At 41.3% G+C, this 18,840-nt stretch overlaps 1 protein-coding gene across 2 annotated transcripts in view; it reads right to left on the bottom strand.

Annotated features, from left to right (window-relative positions):
- The window catches only part of MAMDC2 (MAM domain containing 2), a 104,232-nt gene continuing 85,392 nt past the window's right edge, over positions 1-18,840 (bottom strand). Inside the window, exons 10-14 of one of the 2 annotated variants that reach the window (XM_084627646.1) lie at positions 13,653-13,746; positions 12,122-12,274; positions 3,602-3,861; positions 796-880; positions 1-466 (exon numbers count right to left, since the gene is read on the bottom strand). In XM_084627646.1, coding sequence (XP_084483772.1) covers positions 402-466; positions 796-880; positions 3,602-3,861; positions 12,122-12,274; positions 13,653-13,746 — 657 coding nt within the window. In that variant the 3' untranslated portion in view covers positions 1-401. Of the gene's footprint in view, positions 467-795; positions 881-3,601; positions 3,862-12,121; positions 12,275-13,652; positions 13,747-18,840 lie in introns of those variants that run through there. The other variant, XM_084627647.1, reaches the window with a different exon arrangement.

An 18,840-nucleotide genomic window follows, 5' to 3' on the forward strand; every position in this document is an offset into this window, starting at 1 on the left:
TCTACCCAACACAAAACATTCATTGAATGCAGATTTAAGATAACACAATATCAAATTTTAATTGTGCCCTTTTTACCTTCTTCTCTTTACCTATGTGACAAAAAAGATTTACCAAAAAGCATTAGTATTTTATTGCTTGATCTGTGCAAAATGGGAAGCCTTTATATAATATCTAATATCACATGCAAAAGAGAAAAAATACAATAAGAACAGTCTAAGAAGCCCTGAGTCAGTAACTTTGTTACAAAGGCCAAAGACAAGAGTGCGCTGAGTTCTTCCTATACATTGGTGACATATTCAAAATACTCCAGTATTTATCGTTTTATACAAAAAAGGGAGGGAATTGTGCAGTTTCTCACATATAACTTACATAGTGCTTCATTCATTTCAACAGAACTTATTTAATACTCAATTTCATTTAAGTCATCATAATCCCCGGATGAATGCTGAGTAATTTCTCCCATTTCTAGAACAGAAAAGAGGGAAGACTATTAACTGTTTTCATATTTCTTTATCATTTTTACGTACACAGAATTGAATTACCATGTTGGACTTTGACCAAGAGACTGGGCTTACATCCATGTGCCATGGGATCTTTACTTACCACAAGCTATCAGGACTCTGGTTTTACATCTCTTCCAAAAAATGGCCCATCCAGCAGTACGGTGGTCCTTAATACCACACTACTGTGGGATTGATTCAATGCTGTCTCAGGAAAAATAGCACTGACTCACTAAAATCACTACCTATAGTACCTAGGTGTCTTAGAAAATTATAAGCAAGTATAAAATTTACCTATACAGGGTCCAGCCTGGAACAGAATATCATCTATAGCAATGTCACTTCTTATTGACACTCCACGAACTGCTTCAACAATAATCTGTAAAAACAACCCATATGGTTTTCATAAATATCACATCTAGAAAAAAGTACACCTTTTTAAAAATGCAAAACCCTGATGCAGGCTATTTTAAGATATAATGCAACCCCAATGCTATTCTAAGAAAAAATATATATACTCAGTAATTAGCATATTTTAATAGACTTCATTCTAATTAGTCCGAGAACTGGGATGCATGGGACACCCAGAAAAGGCCAATCAAATCTCAGAATTTGGTATGGAACTGTTTTGTCCTAAGGATGACTGACAAATAATCAAAAAGAAAAGGAGTACTTGTGGCACCTTAGAGACTAACCAATTTATTTGAGCATGAGCTGAAGTGAGCTGTAGCTCACGAAAGCTCATGCTCAAATAAATTGGTTAGTCTCTAAGGTGCCACAAGTACTCCTTTTCTTTTTGCGAATACAGACTAACACGGCTGTTACTCTGAAACCTGACAAATAATCAGTTAGTTTTCATGATGTAATGTTTCTGTTGTTTTTTCATTGCCTGAGTGTCGTCCTTATCACCCGGGTAAGTTATGAGGGCATAATTTTGTGATAAATCAGCAAGTTGTTCCTCTTACTCCTGCAGTTGAATTTAGCTCTTAATAAAAAGCAATTTTTTTCTAATTAATCTCTAGACATTTAAGACAAAATGAACCTATCAGTATATGTTTTCTATTAATGGTTAATGCATTTTGGGGCCACTCTTGTGCCAATAGATATTAGAAATTTTACCACTGACTTTAATAGGACCAGGCACAGGTTCTTATTGTACACACCAGAGTTAAAATCCTGGCCTCGTTGAGGTCAATTGCAAAGCTCCCATTGACTTCAACAGGGCCAAGATTTCACTGCAGAATCACTGAGGCACAGCCACAAGAGGAAACACAGCAAAAGGATGCATTTGTGCATTGTTACAAATGTTTTTGATAACAAATAAAAAATTATTTGATGATTAAATTCTAAGTGTATGAGGAACTTTTTTAATAAACCAAATATAAGCTCTGATACCCTTCGGTAGCCAAATTCTTCTAAGCAGCCTATCAACAGAGAATTCTTGTCAGCAGAAGTATGCATTCTCCCTGATAAAAAGCAATTGTCTCTATTCTGGATAGTTTACAAATTGAATTAAACATTGTGAAGGAATACAAGATGGGCATATTTTGTTTGGTTGTGTGTGTGCATCTGTTTGTTTCATTTACACAAGGGCCAAGATGCAGCAATTCTGGTGAAAGCCAGGAGGTCCTGAATAGTTAGAGAGAGTGATAGGATGGTCTATTTTTCACCCAAGTTACATAATTTTAGAGGTCCCTCTAATAAGGCCGTTGGTTAAGGAGTATGGAATAACTGAATCTTAAGATGCATTGCCAGGTGAGGTCACAAAATAGATGACCAATGGTCGGACAGATGAAATTGGCAACTATGGGATGTGCTCTGAGACCAGTAGAATGTGCATCTTAACCAAGAGAGATGCATCATTAATGATTCCAAATTTCAATGAATTGAGAGTTTATTGATCTATAGTGACATTGAAAGAGAAATGTAAAACCAGTTGTGGAGAAGAAATACAAGCAAAGATGTACAGATATATTAAAAAGGGACTGAAAGACTTTCCTCCCGTAAGATTTTTATGTGCGTATCTATGCAATCAAAGTATTTGGGTCAATAAGGGTCTAAGTCATTTTTGTTATCGTCTTTTGTAAGCCAACATACAATTAGATTTAATAGTAATTCATAGTAAAATATTCCAAGTATCACAACCTTGGGTATTACATCATCTTCCACCTGGTTCATTTCCTGTTATAACTTGCATCAGTGCATTTCTAACCTTCATATCTGGATATTCAGAATTGGGGTTTGGTTCAAATACATCTCTAAATTTAATGTCAGTGGGGCCCAGACTTTCATAATTATGCACACACTTGCATGGCTCACTTGCATATGCAATGTAACTGCATAAGCAAATGACCAGTTAGACTTGCACAATCAATTAATGTAATTACATTGGCAATCGTGGTAATCTTGGCTTCAAAAAAGGCATGCAAATATGCCTGCAATGGAAAACGTGCAGTTCAGAAAATCTAGATCTATCAAGAATGAACATTATTAGGGTCCAGTCCCGTGAGGTGCTGAGGGTCCTCAAATTCCACTGAAATTAACCTGGAGTTTAGGGCAGATGGAACCTCTCAGGACTTGGCCCCTCATTGGCAGTTACAACCTCAGCTCAAACATTTATGAGCTTGAGATAAAAATGAGATCTAGAAGACAGAGCTAAGACCACTAGCAAGAAAGGGTGGAACAATATCATTTAAATTAATATATACAAAAATGGACATGATCAGTAATATAAATTGAGATGTTCACATTTGCAACCCACTTATGACTGTATCTGGTATATTCCCTCCCTCTTATAAATTGGGAGAAGTTTTCCAGTATTTCATCTTGCTCAAATGAAATGCCACACGCAGCACCAGTCAGTGATCCTGAACAAGAAGCATCTCAACACTTTCTCTGTCATGAACAGAAGAGGACACAAGCTCTGAATAGCATCATGGATTTGATTTCCTCCTTCCTATAAAATGTCCAGGTCTCATTGAAACCCCACCTATGGCAGTTTTTAATTCTGACTTCAAATGGAGCTCATTCTCTGAGCTAAAAAATAAATCCCAGAAAACAGTGCAATTTAATCTTCCATGTGGCTCAGTCTTTTGCTTACCTGATGGTATTTATCACATTCATATTCTATCAGTCCCCTTAGCCATGTGATGCTCTGTTCACCTCTCCTTCTCCATAAGAGGGTTTCTTCACTATCACCTTCCTTTTTCACATAAACATTTAACAATCCAGTTCCAGCTCCGTGCATGTGATAGAAAAATGTCAAGCACTGCTTTCCGGAGATCCCTCTTAGTGACCTTGAAGTCAGACGCGCTTTCTGTCCATAGATCATATTGGATGCCTCTATGTACATGTAGTATCCTTAAACAGATACAAGACCAAATATTAGTAAAATAAAATGGTTCTTTCCCTCAGTATGTTCAATAATAAGCCTGTGTGTGAAACCTGTTTGATAAATGCTTGCTCTTGCTCACAATACAGTTCAGAAATGGATGACTCTGTGTTAGTTATATAGTAAAGCAGAGTATATGAATGATTAATGAAAAATATTTTAAATTAATATATACTAAATGAAAAAAAATGTGTACAAAGAAATAAGATACCATGAATGGTGATAAAGGGGTAACATTGGAAATAATAAAGGCCTGAAGTAGGTGAATAAATGTTATGGAAAGGTTGCATATTTTTAAAATATACACTGTTTTAAATTTTTGCTTATGCAGTGGAGTCGTACCGGTGGAACTGAGTGGAGATTTTTTACCCCAGTGTATAGTACTTGAGTATAGTAAAGAATACTGATTTAGATCAAAGGTGCAACCTCTAATAATTCAAATAAAGCCATGAATTTAACATAAGTAGAGATTTAATTATGTTAATATATGGACCAAATTCTGCCTTCAGAATGAACAGGAATGTCTCTGACTGCAACTGTTCTTAACGCAGGGGTATGGCATGAGAGAGGCAGAATTTCACTGATCTGAGAGTTTATTGATCTCCTGGAGTACAATGGGAGTTGTGTACATGCATCAGAGGTCAAAATTTGGCCCTATATTTAGAATTGGTGCTTTTGATAAATCAAAGGAATAAAAATAAGTCTTTGCCACGGAAGACATCAATCATGTGTCTGTTTCAATTAACAAGATGTGAAGATACAAGTCAAGAGAACTGATTAGCCAGAGTGCATAAAGGGTTATGCTCTGAAGTCTGAATTGTGGGAAAATTGGTTATTAATCAGCAAAAGACAAATAATTTTTCCTCTGAGGGTCATCACACAGCTATTTCAAGCTGGAGCATACTGATATATCAGAATACTGGGAAGCATCCCAATGTCCCATCTGTTATACATGGCAACTGTTTTGCATGTTGCGGCACATACTCCACCAGTAACTGGTAAGTTAAAATTTTGCAGCAGCTGTTCCTGCGGTCCCACTGCTCCCTTCTTGTCATGTTGGCGAGGAAAAGCTGCCCTTCCACCCCTCTGAATAACAGAGTTTACAACACTCTTGGGGCAACAGGGAATTCTTAAGGATCAGTGAGACAAGAGGAGAGCAGAGAATGGCAGGAACAGCTGGTAGATGCTCTGAATGTCTTTGATGATATTCAGAGTCATTATCTAAAATCATTCTGAAGAGGTCCTCTGTGGCCAAGGTTATTTTTTTGGTGGTGAGTAGCAGCAGGAGAGTGAAGGAGAGAAGATGTGCAGGGGGTGGAAGCATAGAAGAATATCTACAGCTGCAGATCTTCAAACAAAAGCGCACTCCCTGTAATCTGTCAGAGGAAATTCCCAGGGCTATTGTGGCTATTATACAGAACTGAATGCATGCTGGTTATAGAGATTTTAACTACTGTTTTGCTTAAAAATTATTCTTGAAGTAAAAATCCAAACTCAGAACTATGTCATTAGCGTAAGCTAATAACACAATTGTTTTGAGAGCCAAATCAAGTTATAAACTAGCTGGAATGACTAGATCAGATCTAGATTTCATTATCCCATGTTTGTAAAGTTCCCAGTATACTTGGGTGAGCTAAATAAGTGAAATAATTATCATCATTTTGAAAAATATTTTTGTGTGACAGCATTAAGACTGAAAGACCAAAATTACTCTTTTTCAGCACCTTTGAAAATCAGGACACCATCCTCTTGGCTGTCTCAATGGTTAGTGGTCTGTACAATCAGACAATAGATTTCTGCTCTGAAGAGAGCACACTAATTTCCTAGGGTGGGGAATCTCTCTACAATGTCTCCTTCAGCAAGCAGATGGGCTTCAGTCTTGAGAAATATGGGGCCTGGAATATCTACTAGAAAGGGGATAACAGAGGATACTATGTAGAAAATCCTGCTGGGGGAGAAACAGTAAACAAACCTGTGCCCTGCATTTCTTTATGACAGTGGTTTTCAACCTGCGATCTGCGGACCCTTGGGGAGTCCACAGACTATGTCTAAGATTTCCAAAATGTCCACACCTCCACTCAAAATTTGTAGGGGTCCACAAATGAAAAAAAGGTTGAAAACCACTGCTTTATGATAGTACAGCCTGGTTATGAACCAAAACAAAGCTGGCAAAGCTGATTTAGCAGAGTCCTTTTAGATTACTGTATATAGAAAAGGAAGGCTGTGCCAGACAGTACAGGGATCGTCTACACATGCCTATTCAGGTATCAAAACCACATTTTAAAAAATATTCAGTCAAATGGATTTAAAAAACACTTGGAAAAATATTTATCCTGACTTTCTGGCTGGATTCAAGCAAATCTAGTTTATGCAAAAGAAGTGGGTGTTAAAGATGGCAAAGACCTACTGGTATTAGGTCATCTAGTTCATAGCCTGCCAGAGTAGGATTGTTTCCTATGCTACATTTTCTAGCATTTTTCCCAATTTTAAATGGACCAAGCAATAAGGCTTCCATCATTTCCTTCTGGAGACTATTTCACAGTATCGAAGACGTAATCATTAAGACAGTTTTTCCGGTTATTCAGCCAAAATGTTTCCTTTGCATAATTTAACCATAACAACTGCATCAAATATGCTCAAATTTGTAACTGATTTGTTTGCTTCCATTTTTCATTTCTAATATCATAGCAGGAGTTTGATCAGAGCTTTGGCATTCCTGAAATGTATTAATACTTCTGCCTACATGTAGCACTGGCTAGCATTGGCTGTGGGAGAACATAATTGCTTTGAAGACTGAAAACTACAAGTGAGGTTAAAACTCTTCCATGTATATTCTCAGTTCAATGCCCAGGGCTTTGGCCATGTAGTCCACATTGACATGAAGGGAAATTGTGTAGCTGAAGCTCTGTAAACAGTCAAGAATATTCTCCTCCTCCATTAGCATCTCTTTCCTTTCCTGCATTAATACAGAATTTTTCAATCCTGCCCAGGATGTAGCTACTGGAGGGGCTTTATTAAGAAGTGTAAACGTGATGTTCTGCGGAGTATACATCTCTTCTATGCACAAATATCCCTCTCGATAGAGTGTGATTAGAGACAAGGCAAGGCTCTTATTATTTTGTTAACTAGAAACAAAATAGTTTTGCAGGTGCTCTTGAATGCAGCTGCGTAAGACTCCACATACTCAATTGAAACAACTATGTTTAAAAATGTTAGCATGGTTTAAATTCAGCTGTACACAGACTGAGTTAAAACACTATTTGGCAAGACACTTTGGACAAGGCCAAGCTGTGTTATAATCAGGCTTAAAATATGTTCATCACAGCTATCAGAATTGTTATAATTCAGCTCACCTACTGAGTTTAAGCTTTATTGCGTGAATTTCAGCCCTGTGCAAGAGGCCCAACAGAAGGCACCACTTAAATCCTTTTACGTCTGCTAAAGTATTCTGAGAGTTTAAGCAGTTATGAGCTGGGTGAAACCTTGTATAAGGGTTGAACTCATCCTTCAATTGATATATCTGTAAGCAAAAGCCCCACCAAAGACAAAAGATATGCGTGAACCTGCCCAGGAGTTTTTGGCTGAGGCAGGGGTGAGAAAAGTTTTTGGCCCAAGGGCCACATCTGGGTGGGGAAACTGTATGCAGGGCCATGAATGTAGGGCTGGGGCAGGGTGCAGGAGGAAGTGTGAGGTGTGGGAGGGGGTGCGGTGTGCAGGAAGGGGCTCAGGGCAAGGGGTTGGGGTGCGGCAGGGGGCTCAAGGCTCCGACCTGGCACTGTTTACCTCGAGTGGCTCCAGGTGGCAGCAGCGTGCAGTGGGGCTAAGGCAGGCTCCCTGCCTGCCCTGACCCCACGCCACTCCCAACAGCATGTCTGGCAGTGGCTTCTGGGGGTGAGGTGGGGCAGCCCTTGCCTGTGGGTACCATCCCCGAAGCACCCATGGCCGGGAATGGGGAACCGCGGTCAAGTGGGAGCTGCACGGGGCGGTGCCTACAGGTGAGGGCAGCGCACAGAGCCCTCTGCCCCCCTGCAGCCCCCCAGGGGCCACAGGGATGTGGTGCCAGCCACTGCTGGGAGCGGCGCGGGGCCAGGATAGGTAGGGAGCCTGCCTTAGCCCCGCTCTTGCCATGGGCCTGGCAGTCCCATGGGCTAGATTGAAAGCCCTGACGGGCTGGATCCGGCCCACAGGCCATAGTTTGCCCTCCCCTGGGCTGAGGGAAGTGTGTGTGTGCACACATGTATAGAAATTATATAGAAACTGAGGTCAGACAAGAACAGAGCTGCTGGAAGGAGCAACTGAAAGCACAAGGCTGACCCTGGAATAAACCTCAGAAGAGGATTTGGGATCAGGGGTGCAAGCTAAAGAGCCCTCTTAATGCTGTGAGTGAAAGAAGCTGTGTCCTGCTATTTGGTTCCCTCTGTGGTTCAGGGACACAGAACTTTTCACTTTCTTTGTGAATAAACAAAGCTGCATCAAACAAATACCTATCATCAATTTCCACTCCCAACTAGAACGCCCACAGGGCCCAAACTTTGATGAGTTGCTTAGCTCAAAAAGGGGCCACACAGTACATAGGCCTTAGGCTGGCCTTCTGCACAGTGATGAATTTAATCCATTATGCTGCACTCAGTAGAATTACTTCGAAAGACTTACACTGGTATAAAGTGAGCCATAACCCATACTATATTAAAGCAGCCGGGTGACAGCACGCACATGAAATGTCCTGCTAATTAGGTTGCTCCTTGGTGAATTGATGTAAGAGGCAATGTGAGGTGGAATTCTCTTCTTCAGGACAAGCAAGCTTTAGCTTAGACACAAGGTGAACTGTTTTATAATTTAGGTCTGGTCCCATAATCTTTTTCATGTTTTTGTGAATCCTTGAATATTTTAAAAACTAAACAGGACACCATGAGTCCACTCTCTCTTCTTTGAACTTACTTCTGTTTAATTAACAAGCTAGTTAAGGGCAAAAATTCTAGTGCCTGCATCTTTGTTCTCTGAGGTAAACAGCTATTCTGTGTATTTTGTAAACACCTGAAAGGCATCCTTCAGACCAAGGGAGAGACAATATATTGGAAAGTTTTATACTACAAATTTTCTGTGACTCATGGAAAATACTAATATGCATCCTGTTTAATACAGCCAATTAGTTATCTCATTGTTTTGGGTGGAGAACATGCAGTAACCATTTAGGTTGGTCCTTTTAGTCTCTTGTTTTAGTCTTCTGAAATCTAGGAGGGTAGAATCCTTCAAATTTTGGAAGTATAAAGAAGGAAACAAAAACATTTCAGATGAAAACAGAGTTGCCAGCCATGGAGGATGGGCTTGTTGGGGCTGAAATTTCCCCTCTCCCAGGGCAATTGGGGGTCAAGAGATACAGAACAGCCCCCTTGATTCCCCAGGCCCAACTATCTATAGCGTATCTTTTTGTTCCTCATCTCTTCTCTCTTCCTTGAAGCAAGGAGTTCATCCAAAAGGGCTGAGCGCCCACCCCTTTATCTTGCCTCTTTCTCCCCTGTGGAGGCCTCACAGAATCTACTGCAGATCTGTAGTGACTGTGGACTTGGGTCAGAGTCTGGGCTTAGTGTGAAGTATAGACATACCCTGTAACTCCTTCGTAGCTGCTATATCTTCAGAATCTGTGAAACTAGTGCTAAGCCTGCTGTGTAGGGATAAGGGGCTCCTTTCTCTACATAAGACAGGGCCAGGATTTGGCATTTACAGTGAAATTCTTCCTTTGTCTGCACATATGACACATATCACTGAAATCAGCATAGCCCTGGCATACACAGACAAATTCTAAATTTGTCACTTAGCTTTTACAGCTTTCAGTCAAACCCTAGATCAAATAGTCAGCTTGCCTAAGGCGGCATAGCTCTACTGAAGTAATATAAAATAGCTGTTTTGAAATCAATAGAGATATGCTGATTTACAGCAGCTGAGATTTTCCACCTTCTATGTATATCCAAAGCCTGTTGCTGAAAGAAGAAAAGAAATTAATAGAAAAAAATGAAAAGTAAAACCTACTTTATTTGCAGTTTGAAACCACTAGGTTTTGTCTTTCATTTGTGTTTCTATATGTGAACATTTATTATCGTAACTAGAAAGTATGTGTAATACTGACAGACCGGAAAGCCGAGCTCTGTTTAGCCACAGAGAATTTAGAGCACAGACAGCGATAGTTTACACTGCCCCATCCATGTGCCCAAACACTGTTCTGAAGGACTACCGCAAGACGGGGAGGGTCCGTTTCTGCATTTCCATTCAATCACTGATCTCTCTATTATGAACTCCAACCAACAAAGGTGGGAACTCTTATGCTATTTGTGATGTGAACACCTTTTGCCTCTGACGGCCAACTCATTTCACACAATCCAAATAAAGATGAGAAAGAGAATAGGAAACAGAGCCTATCATCTGATCCTTCAGTCCCATGGTTGACACTGTCAAAGTTGCATCAGTCTCTATATTATAAAATCTTATGTTGAGAGATTTGAAAATACTTTGTATCATTCGCTTAAAATTAATTTCCTTTTAAGCTAAAGTCTGCAGTAACATCCCACCCCAGCACAGAGAACAGGCAAATCAAAAAGGTAATCTCTCAATGAGCACGCATTAGCTATCATTAATGGAATATATGCAAGAACATCCAGAGAAAGATAGACACCTGAGTTCAAAAATGAAGGGAAACACTATGCTCATCACATGATGTTAGAAGCACCCTTGACTAAGCTGTGTTAAAAGTGGCAATGACGGCTGCCCTAAAGCAGGCTGTATGTTCAAGAATGAGGAAAGATGCTATCTAGCCCCATGTAATTCAGAGTAAAAGAGGAAAACCAACAAGTAAAGAAGCGGCTCAGAAAGAAGAGGCTGATACTGCATTACTCTGCACTAAATTCCAAGGGGTCACTTACCAGCAATATCTCAGATGCTGTAAGTGCACCCATATGCTATCCATGTCTCCCACTTTCACTATTATAGGGTTTCATTTGACTTTACCTTCAAATTTGAAATGCAATTAAGCTGCAGCAATCATCATCACACATATTTATAAAGGGATGAGGGCTGTTAGCAAAAGGTACTTGATTTGTAAGAATAAGTCAGATGATGAGTGAAATTAAAAATAATTTGCCTACCACTGAGAAGTCTCTATGTGTATTTTTCACTACTACATTATAGGGTTGGAAGTACCATTTATATTTTCTGAATAGTTGGTAAATTCTCTATTCCCTATGTAATTATTCCCACTAAAATAAAATGTAACCACTGTTATACTAACACACAACCCCAAATTCTGTAGAGATAAAAAGAAATAAATCTCTACAGTACGTTTCCTTTATGGAAAACAGTGAATCTCTTTTTAAGAACAGCTACAATTACCCAGACACACTTGGTGAAAACATTTCATCTACCAGTTGAATGCTATAGGCAGGCACATGACACAGATTAAAACACTATCTTCCCAGACATATATTCATAGTAGCATCTTTCAGATAAGCTAACAGATTTCTTGCTTGTTTGTTTTTTCAGATTTTTGTTTTCAATAACTATTTTGGATATGAAAAGGAGGATTTGTGGCACCTTAGAGACCAACAAATTTATTTGAGCATAAGCTTTCGTGAGCTACAGTTGACAAGAACGTGTGAGGAACAGTGCGGGGGGGGGGAAACATGGGGAAATGGAATTAATTTGCAAACTGGATACAATTAACTTAGGCTTGAATAAAGACTGGGAGTGGATGTGTCATTACACAAAGTAAAACTGTTTCCCCATGTTTATTCCCCCCCACCATTCCTCATACTTTCTTGTCAACTGCTGGAAATGGCCCACCTTGATTATCACTACAAAAGGTTCCCACCCCCACCCCCGGCTCTCCTGCTGGTAATAGCTCACCTTACCTGATCACTCTCGTTACAGTGTGTATGGTAACATCCATTGTTTCATGTTCTCTGTGTATATAAATCTCCCCACTGTATTTTCCACTGCATGCATCCGATGAAGTGAGCTGTAGCTCACGAAAGCTTATGCGCAAATAAATTCGTTAGTCTCTAAGGTGCCACAAGTACTCCTTTTCTTTTTCGGATACAGACTAACACTGTTGCTACTCTGAAACCTGTTATTTGGATATGAAGGGTAAAAACCTTTTTACTTTGCTCTAGAATATCACTTCAAAGGACATTCATTTAACTGTCACTCTGCTCTGAAAATTCAATGTGACCCTTAACTCACCTACCCCAGTAGTGTGGTCTCCTTTTGGTCCAGTGTATGAAGTGGGAGTTTGACCCCTTCTCCTATGCCAACTGCTTCGGTTTCTTCTCTCCTGGGTAAATGCACACTCATCCTTTTCAAAAGTACATTCTCCAGGAAAAGATGACCACATCTCTGCAGTGAAAGAACAGAGTTACGTCTAAAAACGTATGGTTGGATACATTACTTATATAATCTATTTTATCCATCCATTTACAATGTCTCTTTATGCATAGAGATATTTATGACAGGTTATACACACAGTGTAGGAGAGATGGGTCCAAATTGGAACACTAGATAAAGCCCCCGTTTTCACAACTTTAGATCCCATTCTGGATCTGAATTTCACAATTTGGACCCTTCTCATATTCTTTTAAACAACCCTGCTGTTCACCTGATAGGTCATCCGCTTGCTGTGACCCTGATCCTGCAATGGGATCTGCTAGTGTAGGCCCTTCTACCAGCGTGACAACCCAATGAGCTTAATGGGCTCTGGGCATACATAAGGGACTGCACTAATAGATCCTACCATAGGATCAGGGCCTATGTTAACTGAAGTCAAATGGAGAAGATTTAGCCTGCTCAGCCCACAGTACAGGATTCTGTGTTTCCTTTATTTCAGCTGATAATATCACAACAACATGCATTCCCTGAACTACTTTAGCTGTTTGGAATATCATTACATGATGCAGAAGAAATAGACAACCCAGAATTCAGATCCTGGCAGGAATGTAAAGGAGGAACTGCATTTCAGCTATTCTGTTTTAATTTTTTAATTCATGAATATTTTAAACTTGCTTTTACCCTAGACTCTCCCTTTATTCTTCAACCGCTCTGGCCTGTTGGGACATTGTAGACCTTTTTGCTTGTATCACCCATGAGTCCCAACATGTGAGGTAAGTAATCCATATAGGAATATCAGTTTAAGTATGTAAAGAGCATGGTAGTGTCTGTGAAAATTCTGTTTAAACTACAGTATAAGAAACATGTATTTAGTCATATACTGATTGAATTTTACTGCTCCTTCTCCAAGCCACTTTTCCCCTTTTTATTCAGCCTGCAGTGGTGGGAAATGGGAGTATTGCATATCCACTCCTAGCCTCTCCAAACTGCCCCTTATATCCTAATCAAAATAGCTCAGGATTAAAGGAAAATCATCATAAATACTAGTACAAAGGTTGATTCTGATTTTTATTATAAAGCAGACTTTTAGGACCAAATTTAGCTCTGTATTAAGCACATACACCACCCACTGGAGACAATGGAGTTAATCAGGATTTACTCTGATGCCAAAATTTGGCCCTCACAGTAGATCACTGAAGCAATGCTGCTTTCACTGCTTGACTGACACCCACGAACACCAGTGTTACAGCTAGCTATGGAATGAGAATTTGATATAATTCTGTTAGGAAAATGGACACATAAGAAGGCTTTTTATAGCAAGGGCTGAGATTGGACAGTGGTTGTAGCAGAACAAAAACCTAGCAGAGATTTCAAATGCACATTGTCTTACCAGTGGTTTGGCAGCTTCCCAAGCTCATGGATATGTCATCAAGTGCCACCAGCCCACAGTCCCAAAAGCTTTTGCACCAGCTCAAAAACACCACCTGCAATTTATGAAGAACATGGGTCTCAGGTGTTTTTAGTGAAACCTGGCGTTGTAAGCAGTCCTGAAATTTTATACTTTTCTTGGTGTATTAATAATTTTAAATTTTTTAAGTGTTGAAGGGATTGATTAAAAATTTTTCTCCAATAATTTTTGTCATGTCAGTTTAAATTAACTGGTTTTTAGACATTAAAAATATGTCAGTTCCAATAGAATAACCTTTCTCCATTTAATTTTTTTAAAGCTAATGATATCTATCTAAAAAATAGATTCCATTAATATAAGTTCTCTCCACGTACAGTTATTTTATTAGGGCACACATATTTATCAATATAGGAGAAAGAAAATCTCTAAACTTAGATCTCACTTCATTAAATTTCCTCTGGAAAAAAAATAGCACAATTTTAGATTGTTTTCTATTAAACTAAAAGAAATTTTTCACCCCAAGAATGGTTAGAGTTGAATCAAAATATGGCAAACAGGCATATTATAGGTTTGGCAAGATCTGTGTTATGCTACAATTTCTGAAAATGAGAAAATATAATATAGCCAAGAACAGAAGGTTCCCATGATTACATTCAACTCTGAAACTGAAAAATTACATACTGTATTCTGGTTTTACAGTCTAATAAACTCTAGCATGTAGTTTGGTTTCATGCAAACCACAATATTATAGTGACTGTACATATCACTCTAGAGCACTGGGATTTTGAGTTTTCCGGATAGTGTACACAATGCTCTGGTGCATTTAGCCAGCAATGCAAGGGCAGAAGCAGGCCTCAAAGCAGGGAAACTGGTGTTTCCAGAAGGTTGCTGTAGAGCAGGCGCAGAAGGGGACTTCACGTCCCTCTGAATGGACTCTCCACTTACTTCTCATAGGCTAGTGCAGAGGTGCGGGTTAGATGGGGAAAGAGGTATGACTAGTTGGTCTATAATTACATAAATCCAATGATCACAAACCATCAACTAAGAGGGGTTGCAGCTCTTATTACAATAACTCAGGGACCATAATAGCAGCCGTGGAGGTACTGACTGGCAGCTTCACACCATGCCTGTGCATTGCGAGGATGGATACAATCCTTCCCAATTCCTGCATATCAGTAGATCCCATGCACAGTGCCTGTTTAGTTGTGTAACAAGTTTCAAACATTAAAGCGACATTTTCTCCTAAAGAGAAACAGGATTCTGGGGGAATATCCTGAATGCTGCTGCAATACATTAACATTCCATTACTGTAATGGATGTACTTGGTACAGTCAACAACTTAGAAACTGCCTTTGTATTGTATTACGCCAGAGGGACTCCTCAGATGAAAATGTTTTAGTGCACACTCTTTCATACTACGAATCATCCTAGACTATCAGGGCTGGAAGGGACCGCAGGAGGCCATCTAGTCCAACCCCCTGCTCAAAGCAGGGCCAATCCCCCATTTTTGCCCTGATCCCTAAATGGCCCCCTCAAGGATTGAACTCACAACCCTGGGTTTAGCAGGCCAATGCTCAAACCACTAAGCTATCCCTCCCCCCGACAGTCCACATTGCTAGGGTCTAAAACTCTTCTCTTACTTTTTTATTTATAGTCTTGAAAATATAAACTGCTGCATGGGATTTTCTGTTAGTCTTTGCAGCTTGTTCCAGGGCCAACTAAAGTCGCTCTCACACACCCATCACAGCAGCAAGTACAGAGCCACTAACTTCTCCTGACCACCAGGGGCTGCTGTGGTGTCAGCACTGAGGCAGGGAGATTTCTCCTCCACTCTCAAATCTGCAGGTGCGTGGCTAGAATGCTGCCAGTGTGTGGGGAGGAGATGGCAGCTGCTGGGATGGAGTGAAGAGAATGGAATGGGCGACAAAATGGGCGAAGCAGGCTGGGAGGGACAGTGTACTGCTATGTCTTTGCTCTCTGCACAACATGGATCAAAAGGGAAAAGCTTGGGGGGGGGCAGAATAAGAGAATGGGGGATCGGAACAACAGGCATGGGGAACCAGGGTTCCTTTTGAGACCTTTAGCCCCATTCTACACCTCCTCCCCTCCTCCCTCACAGAGTTGCGCCTTGCACCCATGCGGAGCGTTCCAGTGAGAATGTTGCTTGAGGACAGTACAAAATGGCACTGGCATGATTGGCAAGAATAAAGCCATTGGGAATTTAAAAAAAAAAAAAAGTTATGGATGCACTAGGGATGTAAAATGTTAACAGATTAACCGATAAGCATGAGTCTTATAGGTAAGGTAGTCTGGTTAACGTTTCAACTCCACTGCAGGATCCTGGCTGCCGCGCTCCCTCCCACCCCCGCCCAGGGTCCCAGCTGCTGGCCCCAGGTCCCAGCTGCCGGCCCCAGGTCCCAGCTGCCAGCCACGCCCCCAAGATCCTGTCTGCTGCCCCGTGCCCAAGATCCTGGCTGCCGACCCCAGGCTCAGGGCCGGCAGCAGAGTCCCCGGTGTGGGGCTGGCAGCGAGCAGAGTTCCCAGGCGCGGGGTGGGAGGAGAGCCCTGGGCACTCAGGGTGGCAGCCGGGACCCCAGGTGCACAGGGCAGCAGTGGAGCCTAATGGTTAAACTTTTAATGAGTACCATTTTAATAGTTTAAACATTTACTTTTTTTAAAACGCTATGGGATGGCCACCAGAAAAGGCCCAGGTATGCTTCAAAAATAAAGACATACCGTCCTGAGTTTATAGAAGTGAAACTGCTCCATAAAATGGGATTCTCTACAAACGAGATCATATTACTATGCAGCCTGAGGTTGAAAATGCTAAGCATACTCCATAGTGTCCATCTGGGTACCGAGAAGTATAAGAGGAGTCCAAGACATCCTATTTTGGCCAGGCATGAATTCTGCCATGAAAAATAAGGTATTCAAGTATGTAATCTGCAATCAATACAGCAAACAGAACGCAAAGAACCACTGAAACCATGTGAGATTCCTGATTGCCCTCGGATCAAGGTTGGTGCAGATCCGTTTGAATTAATCAAGAAAATACAAAGCTTATTTCCTGTGCGTATTGCTGCAAAGCAGTAGATGGGCAAATAATAAAAATTGTGTATCTGACTAACAAAAGTAATTTGCTGCCATCATTTTTGGGAAAATTTTCAAAGCTATTTCATTGTGATCAGGCATGACTTAGTGGCTGCAGCCAGGTATGTTTCTCATGGCTGATTCACATTCCAGTACAAATTGTTAATCCCTCAGCTTCACATTTGAGGTTCTCTGCTCACTTACAATTTTTGGCTTATGCTGAAAATTCGTTATCATAGAAAACCATGTATATACTTTTAATCACTTTTCACTGTCTTTAACAGGACCTGTGGTGCCTGCAAATATAGTTGTTGAACAGGGTAGTGCCAAGTTGCTTAACTATGTAATATTTACTAAAACCTGCAAATGCATAATGAACAGTCAGATAACCACACTTAAATCTTTAAAGAATACATGAATACATGAATTCAATTTCCAGTCTCCTTCTAATCATGGTTCTGAAACCTTTTGCTATGGAGATATAAAGTTTTCATCCTCATATGATTAAACAAATTGTAAGACAATTCTCAAGAAACAAACTATTCAGTAAAAATTCAGTGCCTTGGGAATAATTGACACAATGACATATAACCACTATGGCATATGTTAAACATCTATCTCTATAAAATAAAAAGTTCAGTGTGGATGACTTTTGGCTACAGAGATGATATTTTCATAAAACCCCCAAGCTTCAACTTCAAGAAAGTGGCACGTGAATGGATGAGTCACAATTTTACAACTCTTAATAGTGAAATAATGTTTAAGCACTTTGGGCCTAAAGCTGCTCCCTATTAAATTTTTCCATTGACTTCAATCAGAGAAGGATCAAGCTTTTTGTTCAATTGCAATAATCTACACCAGGGGTGGGCAAACTTTTTGGGCCAAGGCCCACATTTGGGTGGGGAAATTGTATGCAGGGCTGGGGCAGAGGGTTGAGGTGCGGGAGGGAGTGCGGGGTGTGGGAGGAGGAGCGGTGTGGAGTGTATGAGGGGGCTCAGGGAAGGGGGTTGGGGTGCAGAAGAGGTGCGGACTGCAGGAGGGAGTTCAGGGAAAGGGATTGGGGTGCAGGAGGGGTGCGAGGGGCAGGCAGGGGGCTTAGGGCAGGGAGTTGGGGGCAGGATGCTGGAGGGGTTCAGGCTCCGGCCCAGCGCCGCTTACCTAAAGCGGCTCTGGGGTGACAGCAGCGTGCACCAGGGCCAGGGCAGGCCCTGGTGCACGCTGAGCGCTGCCCTTGCCATGCCTCCAGGTACCTCCCCCAAAGCTCCCATTGGCCATGGTTCCCCGTTCCCAGCCAATGGGAGCAGCAGGGGGCGATGCCTGGAGGCAAGGGCAATGCACAAAGCCCTCTGCCCCCACTGCCACCCCCGGCCCCAGGGACATGGTGCTGGCCGCTTCTGAGAGCAGCGCGGGGCCTGCGGCACCACGGGGGGCAATCCCACGGGCCAGATCCAAAGCCCTGACAGGCTAGATCTGGCCCGTGGGCCGTAGTTTGCCCACCCCTGATCTACACCATATAAAAGATTTCATATTTTCAAAGAATCCAAGGCTAGAAAGGACCATTAGACCACCTACTCTGAATACCCTGTATTAAGTCCAAAATCTTTAGTTAGACCAAAGCATTTCAGGAGACTAACCTGTGTGCCATAGTTAGAGAACAGCAGTGATTAAGGTGTCACCAATGCAATGGCAGGGAATTGATTAGCTGAGAAATGCCCAAATGATACTAGCAGGTGAACCATGCCACATGCCGCAGAGGAAGGTGAGAAACCTCCAAGTCCCTGCCAGTCCGACCCTGGGGAAAATTCCTTGCTGACCCCAAATCTGATGAGTAGGACACCGAGCATGTCAGCAAGACAAACCAGCCAGGCATCTAGGAAGAGGATTTTCTGTACCACCTCAGAACACTTGTCCTATGATCCATCTCTCGGTGTGGCCACACTCTACTGCTTCAGAGGAAGGCAAAGCCTACCCCTATTCCCTCCTCAGAATACAGCTGGCCAATTATGCATTGGGGGGAGAAATTCCTTCCTGACTCCTGCAGGCAACAGGCTAATGGCCTGAAGCATGAGATTTGATTATA

Source organism: Lepidochelys olivacea (assembly GCF_965140295.1).
Source record: "Lepidochelys olivacea isolate rLepOli2 genome assembly, chromosome: 5".
NCBI classification, from domain to species: domain Eukaryota; kingdom Metazoa; phylum Chordata; order Testudines; family Cheloniidae; genus Lepidochelys; species Lepidochelys olivacea.